Source organism: Citrus clementina, unplaced genomic scaffold (assembly GCF_000493195.1).
Source record: "Citrus clementina cultivar Clemenules unplaced genomic scaffold, Citrus_clementina_v1.0 scaffold_5, whole genome shotgun sequence".
Lineage (NCBI taxonomy): Eukaryota > Viridiplantae > Streptophyta > Magnoliopsida > Sapindales > Rutaceae > Citrus > Citrus x clementina.
This window is the reverse complement of record NW_006262201.1, coordinates 8,428,327-8,436,888: the sequence shown is the minus strand read 5'-3', so window position 1 is coordinate 8,436,888 and position 8,562 is coordinate 8,428,327. Positions and strand designations below refer to the sequence as shown.

At 34.1% G+C, this 8,562-nt stretch overlaps 2 protein-coding genes across 2 annotated transcripts; one reads left to right on the top strand and one right to left on the bottom strand.

Annotated features, from left to right (window-relative positions):
• The first annotated feature begins 915 nt into the window (after window positions 1–915).
• On the top strand, window positions 916–1,577 carry LOC18041845 (ferredoxin). Its single transcript, XM_006431758.2, has one exon. It carries the CDS (start codon window positions 1,022–1,024, stop codon window positions 1,454–1,456), a length of 435 nt encoding a protein of 144 aa, XP_006431821.1. The 5' UTR covers window positions 916–1,021; the 3' UTR covers window positions 1,457–1,577.
• A 209-nt stretch (window positions 1,578–1,786) lies between these two features.
• On the bottom strand, window positions 1,787–7,850 carry LOC18041844 (MLO-like protein 4). The gene is made up of 15 exons (XM_006431757.2): window positions 7,669–7,850; window positions 6,612–6,669; window positions 6,154–6,383; window positions 5,953–6,069; window positions 5,593–5,659; window positions 5,268–5,359; window positions 4,846–4,920; window positions 4,319–4,404; window positions 3,977–4,026; window positions 3,839–3,879; window positions 3,579–3,749; window positions 3,454–3,489; window positions 3,206–3,273; window positions 2,488–2,548; window positions 1,787–2,345 (listed from the first exon to the last, which is right to left on the bottom strand). The coding sequence occupies exons 1-15, from the start codon at window positions 7,810–7,812 to the stop codon at window positions 1,914–1,916; spliced, it is 1,728 nt and encodes a 575-aa protein (XP_006431820.2). The 5' UTR covers window positions 7,813–7,850; the 3' UTR covers window positions 1,787–1,913.
• Between the last annotated feature and the right edge of the window lie 712 nt (window positions 7,851–8,562).

The following is an 8,562-nucleotide window of genomic DNA, read 5'->3' as shown; positions in this document are numbered from 1 at the left end:
ATCTTATTTTATATTAAATTAAATTTTATATAATTGAATACCTGATATTAAAATAAATATATAAAAATTTAAATTATTTTTAAACATTATATAAAATAATTTTAATATTATTAATACATTTAAAATCTATTTAACTCAAATTTTTATTTAAATTTTTATACTAAATAAAAAATATTATTAAAATAAATTTGATGATTTACATTTTAAAAATTATTTTATATTATTAAAAATATTCTTATATTTTTTGTCTACTAGACAAATTAAACTATTTAAATTATATTTGTATTTATTAAAAACATTTAAAGTCAAATTTTTAGTTATTATTTATAAGGGGTATTACAGTTAAAAGAAAAATATGATGTCCCCTACTAAAAATTTAAGGATTTACATAATTATTTCCTAAAATTAGGAGAGCATGTGTACTTTTTCTTAACAAAAATAATTAAGAACCGCCACCCCTCAAACCGAATTGAAATTGAAATTTTCAAAATTTTATATTTTGGCCCCTTTTATTTTATAATTTTTATGTCATGACCTTTTCAAATTATGCATTTCTTATGAAAATCATGGTTCCGCGAGGATAATATTGACCTTGTAGCATATGAATTCAACAAATAGTGTTATACATTTTAAATTTTTTATTCTAAAAGATTATCTTAAATAATATAGTATTTATTAGTTGATTTAATGAGGATAATACATCACTTTAATTTTATAAAGAATTATTAATTAATCAATAAATAATATATTATTTAGAATGAAATTTAAGGTAAAAAAAAATTAATATCTCTATTTCGAATCCGAATGTTGCAACGAAGAATCTTGTTTTGAAATAGAACCACAGTCTAAGCCACAACATTCTGCCACGTGGCAGATAGAGTTCCCTGCCACATAATCTCATCTCTCTTTACCAGCCACCCGTTGGCTCATTATCAACACAAGCTCTTCACAAGCACACTTTATCTTGTCATACTCAAAACCAAAAACTCAACTGTCCCTTCCTTGAGCAAGAGCAACAACAATGGCCACCCTCTCAAGCGCCATGGTAAGCACCTCATTCATCAGAAGCAAGCCTACAGCGACCAGCCTCAAAGCCATGCCTAACATGGGTCAGGCTATGTTTGGCCTCAAAGCCAACAGAGGTGGCCGTGTTGTAGCCATGGCTACATACAAAGTCAAGCTCATTACACCTGGGGGAGAGGAAGAAATCAACTGTCCTGATGACACGTTTATTCTTGATGCTGCTGAAGAAGCTGGGCTTGATCTTCCGTACTCATGCAGGGCTGGGGCTTGCTCTTCCTGTACTGGGAAAGTTGTGTCTGGAACCGTTGACCAGTCGGAGCAAAGCTTTCTGGATGATGATCAAATGGGAGAAGGTTTTGTTCTCACTTGTGCTGCTTATCCAACAAGTGATGTTACTATAGAGACTCACAAGGAAGAGGAGCTCGCTGGTTAATAATGTGCTCTTGATATCTCATTATTATCTTCTCTTTTATGTGTTGTGTTTTGTCTGATTATTTTAATGCTTTGAAAGGGATATTGAGTAATTTGAGAATGATTCTTGTAATGTGTTTTTATTTCTTGTTGCAAAGAAGTTGTAATTGCACCGGCCATGAATGCGCATCGTACCTAGAGGGTGAGGTTTCTCATCCCATCCGAACATGGTACCGTTCTATAATTAAGAGTCAAGCAAGAACAATGGATCTTTCGTTGTATTTCATCGGTATTTTCAAACAAGTGGATTGATTGTTCAAATGTTCTCAATTAGTGTATCTTGTTCAGGACCCTAACATAACAAGATATTAAATTTAGACTACACCACATTCTTTTATGCTGTAAACGAAGCTTACTTAACAAGGATACCAAAATTCAAAAACTAAGTGGAACCCAGAGGACAAAGAAGATGATATATTTCAGGTCTTTTGAAACAAATCAGCTAAAGTCTCAACATGTCCTTCCCCCCCATTGCCTGTATTATCTTCTTCATCAGTAATGGGAGGCTGTGATTCTATGTTGTTCAAAGTTTCGGATAAGTATTTTTCCACACGAATTGATAATTCCCCTTGGGGTTCAACTGAAGCTTGAAGAATGGATTCTGCCTGTTCGGTTGATGTTATAGTGATCTGATTCAGTGACTCTAGGGAAGAACTTCGGGATAAGGTGACGGATGCTACTGTGATTTCATCCCTCTCATCAATTGTTGATTCTAGTGAACACACCGACCGAGTGGTAAGCGAGTGCAGTGATGCATCGTGTTTAGACCTTTCTTTCACTCTCTTACACCAGCTGTGTAGAGACTCTCTCACACTTTCGGCAACCAATGCTTTCTTCCAATGAGATCCCATCTGAAAAGTTCAGAAAATAAATATTGCCGAAATTGCCTTAAAGAAATTGCAACCTTACGTCTAATTTGATGAGTAATTATCTCCGCTGACAGTCTTAAGTCAATATGTATTATGTTCTATTTGTAAAAAGTTTTGTGCAAACCTTGGTTACAATCACATTCAGAGGCACAGTGCTATAGCTACACCAGAACTGAACAAGGATCCTGCATGCACCAAAACAATGTAAATCAAGAAACTGCATGCTTGGGATCACAATCTACTGTTTACATTTCCGGTCAATTCAAGTTACCACATTGGAGCAAAACTTTATCAGAATTTTAAAAACTTGAAAAAGTCCGGAGGACATGTAGCGAACTTTGATGACTGGAAAATGACCATATGGAGTTTCGCCTCTGGTCATACCATGCGATGTCTGAGGTGTTATGTGTGATCGTGTTAAACGCCAAATTATTATAAGTTGATACAATGGCAATATTCTGCTCTATCTACAAACCGAGACTAATAAATTATACATGACAGAATGTTACTCTCGTAAATTGATCGAATTACATAGCTATATCTAAGAATTTGTAGAAAAATATGTTCTTCCAAATATGGGTGTTAACGAGATCGAATACAGAGCATCTGACAAATGAACAAGTTGGAGGACCTCGACATAAACATCAAACTACAAGGAGCTAAATACTGTTATTGAAATAACAATCATCATATTATTGCATTTGCTTCATACTAAATGACAAGTTAACATCACAAGGAGACCATGATACTAACCGTCAGAATTCATATTTGGATTAGATGTATAAGCAACAGAGCCAGGTTAACAGAAGAACCTGAAAATTATCATAATAAAAGAAGCTTACCCACAAGTTAGCCGAATAATGATCATGTAATGGTTTTTCATGAAGCATGACCTGTCCTGAAATCCCCACTAAACATACAGAAAGAAAGGAGTTTATGACACTTGCACGGTCCGAAACAGCGAATAATGTATACAACACTTAATAACTGATCATGGAATCAAACAATCCTTGAATCATTTTTGCTATCAAGTCTTATGTTCAATATATTTTGATAACAAGCACAAAGAGACAGGATAAAATTGAATTACCAAGGACCATATGAATGTTGCCATCTCGAAGGCATTCTGCATGAACAAGGAAGATAGCAAGGATTACTATGATATTTGGATGAGATAATCTGAACTTCAAGTATGTATAGTGCATGAAGTATCACCTGAAATATAATAAATTGTATCAACCGTAACAATATCTCTGGTTTTCTAAACCAAAACAGGTCATCGCGGGGCTTCACTTGAGTCCCAACAGATGGGCCTGTTTGTTCCATAATCTCTAGCGCCAATGAGGAGACAACATGCTGAAGCTTTGTCCCGACCACCATTACAAGCTGTGACATGTACACAAGTATTCGTGGAATTATTATGAAGAAACCTCTTTATATGGGAAACATGACACAAGAGATATGAGTATACCTACAATTGCAGGGATGAAAGATAGCCAGAAATAAATATTTAGACCTGCAACAAATTAACCACTTCTTTAACCCATGGAAAAAAGCTTCAAAGAATTATATATAGACATCTATATTTACATTATGAATGTCAAAAAATTTACCATGAATATTTACGAAGATGCACAATATAGCATAACCCCAAAGTGGATAGCTGCAAAAATTGAAAATAGTCTAGCTTAAACTTACTCTGCTTCCCGATACTTTAAAATAATCTATATCCAGAATTTCAAACGTAATGTGAAGAAAAAAAAAAAAACTTGTTTGCCCTAAATTGAACAGTTGCAGATAGATTATTTTACAGTCTCTTCCACTCAAGTAAGTGTGTGTAAATGTGTTTGCTCATCTACAGCTACAATAGATGCCAGAATCTTTTATAATCAAGGTACCGAGAATCACATAAAGACAACATCCAGAATTTGCATTACAATTGGATGAGTACATACCTAATCCCCAGGATGCCGTGAAATTCATCTTCCATGCTTCGAACTATGTAGTTATGGAAATTGTAAGAAAGTGGAAGTTTGTGCTTCTGAAAAGTTAAAATCAGGTTAATGCAATGTAATTTCAGTATATGAATCCTATTGGTTGACAATATTGATGATCAATCAATGACAGAGAGACACTAGAATGAAATTGCTTGAGGAAAATGTAGACTCACAAGAACTAATAGCCAAGGACCCAGCAGGCAAAACCTCAAACACAAACATGGCTTGCTACATTTTAATTAACACAATAGAAGGAATTCAAAAACATGCCTTATTGATCAAAGTTGGCTATTAGACCATGTTAAATTGCCAATAGATCTTAAGCTCTAATATGAAAATTGCAAAATGTTCTACCATTGCCAACAAGCAAGAATGCATCAAAACCAGCAGAATATGTTTCCATCTACAAAATATCATCTAAGTGCTTCTCAGTGAAGATATCAGAACTTGTCCATGAGATATCAGCAATAATATTAGGTACCCACAGTGAGGAAGCCTAAACGCAGCGCCAAGTAGTCTGACTTCCGTATTGAGCTTTTAAATTGTCGTAGAAAGCAAAGCTGCACCATAATAACCCAAAATAAATGTGACCGTACAATTTTGAACTCTATCAATGAAATACTAGACGAATACTCAAAAGTAGAGCGAAATAGGAATTCATAGAAGGAGCAAAATGCCTTGTTCTTTTCATTACTCTAGACCTATTATATCGGTTATCGAAACACACTGGGAAGCAAAATTATAACACGACAGCCAATCAGTCCTTGCAATATATCCCATGAGAGAACACATCTTCATGTCTTGTATCTTACAGAGAAAAGGTGGATGTCTCTAATACCAGAAGATTAGGAAAGGTGATTCAGCAGTATTAATGCAAATACATAATGCAAAAAGTTAGAAGTTTTACCATCCAAATGAGAACAGGACTCCTGCTCCATGGGTGAGATGTGTGATGGAAGACAAAGGTGGTCTGTCGGCGCATCACCTTGTTTTTCTTTGCTAATTAAAGTATAATCAAGAATACAAAAGGTGAATAATTAGTTCCCCCTTCCATTAATACCTTTTGAATCTGTTTCCTATAAAAGAAAAGGAAAAGAGAAAAGAAAGGACGACAATTGAAAAAATTGAATATGTGAATGCATTTGGTAAGGTTCTTGCCACAAGAGGCAGTAACTGTCACTGAGAATTATATCATTTTAATAAAATTTCAAAACCAATTCTAATGTGCATACCTTGCATATTTGAATCAGCTACTGCACTTATTCTTGCTTGGTTTTCCCATTTCCTCCAACTATAAATCTACAAAGAAATGCCATAAGAAACTGTTAGATAACAGAACAATGTGCAAAAAAGAGCTCCACACATGCTTAACCTCAAATCCAATTGGTTTATTACAACAAGCATGAACTTAAATCATTTTAATAATACTTTTTGTCTTTCAATTTTGCGTTTTCCATATAGATATGTATATATAAGCAACCCCTTAAAGCAGTTAGGAACACCAAATGTCAGTATTTACAAGCTCAAAAAGGAAACTGACATTTTAAAAATTGCTAATAAGCCAGTAAACTGAATCAGAGAGATGAATTCACCTTGCTCATGGCCAGACCGACGGCCAAGCAACTGTACAGAACATGAGTGATACCAAGAACAAACAAAAATCGGTGAAGCTGCTCAAGACCCTCGAGGGAAACAAATGGTTCACGACCCTTCAATTGGCGAAAAGTGTTATGACAGACAATTCACCTAATGTAATGCCAATTAAGTTCAAATTGTAAAGAGATGAAAGTTACCTCGCCACATTGATGAGATTTATGATTGTTTATTATTCCCCTTGGAGGAACATCAGACTCATTCAGAAATAAGAAGGAACTTTTAGACAACATTTTCTGATGGATGCCATTGTCATCTTCAGAACATGTGTAGAATTTACTGCTGAAAAGAGATGAATTTACACAAATCTCAGATATCCATCGAGCCCATTGCGCCAACAACAATGATATAAGACCAAGCAGCATCAGCTCTATCATTGGGACAAAACAAAGAGCAAAAAGTTTCATAAATTAAAACCCTGATGACATATCACTAATAAAGTTCAAGTACCTCAATACAATTCTACAACACTGCATGAACAAGAAGATTGAATGCGAACATTTGGATTGAAATACAAAACGAATAAAAAACGAACAAAAATTAAATCATCTTTAATGTCCTAGGTCACGAGTCCTGGCATTAACAAATTGCAACTCACCTTCTTTAATCTTCTCCAAGGAAGCAAACAGAGCCTTCCTCCTTGTCATCTTCAACCACTACAAAAAAATAAACATAAAAATCAGATTATTTCTCCAATTATGAAGAGAGCAAAGAAAGCAAAATGAAAAGGCAATTGTGTTTCGCATTTAACAATAGAGCAAGAAAATGAAAATGTTATCATCTCAACCTTTTGAAACTGATTTAACTATGCATACTAGTTATGTCAATGTCACATTCTCCATAAAGGGGCAAAAATTAAAGCTATGTCATTTTTTTTTATACTGATATTTGAGCAATCAATGGAGCAAGAGTACCTGTTCACTTCCCAATTTTATCACACTGATTTAACGAAGTGAACAAGCCACAGTAGATCACATTGTTTCTTCAATTTTCCATAACTTTCTTGGACAACAAACAGAGAGTGATTGCAAACTCTGTTCCAATTTTTTTGTAACTAACATGAGAAACACCATATTGTGCTGTGGGTCCGAAATTAAAAGAAGATGAGAAAGATGCACCTAGCTCGTTTACTTAAAACTTACAACTCTTGGGCCAGATTGCTTTGCGGGTCCCTAATAATAATAATAATAATAATAACAAAAATTAAGTTCAATTAAAAAAAAAAAACCTTTCTTTTTAAAACATTTTCTAGGCAACCAACCAGAGTAATATTACAGACTTGCCAAGATTCTAAACGCAGTTTCTTGCAATTCCCTTTGTATCTTATCAGCAACAAAATCTTTATCCTTGGAAATTGGAACCTTCTGAAGCTTAACTGTAATAACTAACATGTGGATCCAAATGCCAAAAATAGCAAGATTCTTAAACTTTAGTCTCTTCCCCATTTTCTCAAGAACCAAGCAGGAGGGAAAAAAAATTGACACAAAATTATTTTTACATTTTTACTCTCGTTTTCTGAGTAAAATACATGAATGTACGCATAAACTATGTGTGCAGCTAAGCAAAATTAATAATGTGGGTTTGAACAAAATTAAATATACATATGAAGGAAAGGTTGATTTTCTTTCCGACATTTTCTGAGGAACAAAGCATACCTTTCCAAATCTGTAAATTGCCCGTTGAACAAGAAAACAAACAAAAATTAACACTGTGATAACTGAAGCAACAGTGTAGGTTGGAGTCTCCGGTAGAGACCTTCCTTGCCTTATTAACACCTCCTCCATTTCTCTCATCTCCATTAACACTAACAACAACACCCCATCAACGGCAATGTCACTTTCTTGGGAAAACAGAGTAGTTTCTCGAGAAAATGGAGAAGAACCCAAGTGGAGCAAAGTTGAAGTGAACAGAGTGAAGGATCCAGGAAATGCGGAAGATGAATAGGAACATGCTGGCTGTTTTCTTGTTCATGTTTTTAAATAATATAAGGAAAGAGGACACCTACAACTAGGTTAACGAAATAATTATTGGAAATGGTCTCACAACCATACACAGGCTCAAAATTTATTAAGAAAAAGAAAGGTTTATGGGAAATTAATTTTCAAATTAAGGGGAATCTTTATTATCATTTTATGAAATAAATAAATATTTATTTTCATGTTCGTGTTTCTTTGTTTATTGAGTCTTGTTTTGTCAATGCATGTGGTTTACTAAATAAAGCTCACTTTCGGTTGCATGGGAACCGCTGCTTCACCAAATGCACACGACCTGCCCACATGCTCACAACTGCTTCTGTCTGCTTTTTGAAGCTCTCGTGGAATTCCCTCCAATTTTTTTTTTTAATTTTACGTATTATACAATATTTGTATTTCATTTTTCAACGTTTATATCAAAGAACTTGGATGAATTTTTTTTACCTGTATTTTTGTCCAAAGAAGTTGCATACTTTCATTAAAAAAGTCAAAAGTTCTAAAGTATTTTTTTTCCCAAAAAAAATTAATTAATCTTTTGTGTGTGTTTTTCTATTAGAGCAGTACCTTAAAGAAAAT

Coding starts and splice junctions, on each gene's coding strand:
- LOC18041844 (XM_006431757.2), bottom strand. CDS start 7,812: ATGGAGATGAGAGAAATGGAGGAGGTGTTAATAAGGCAAGGAAGGTCT. Junction 6,384..6,611: donor CTTGGAGAAGATTAAAGAAG/GTGAGTTGCAAT, acceptor TCCCAATGATAG/AGCTGATGCTGCTTGGTCTT. Junction 3,750..3,838: donor TATCTTTCATCCCTGCAATT/GTAGGTATACTC, acceptor TACATGTCACAG/CTTGTAATGGTGGTCGGGAC.
- LOC18041845 (XM_006431758.2), top strand. CDS start 1,022: ATGGCCACCCTCTCAAGCGCCATGGTAAGCACCTCATTCATCAGAAGC.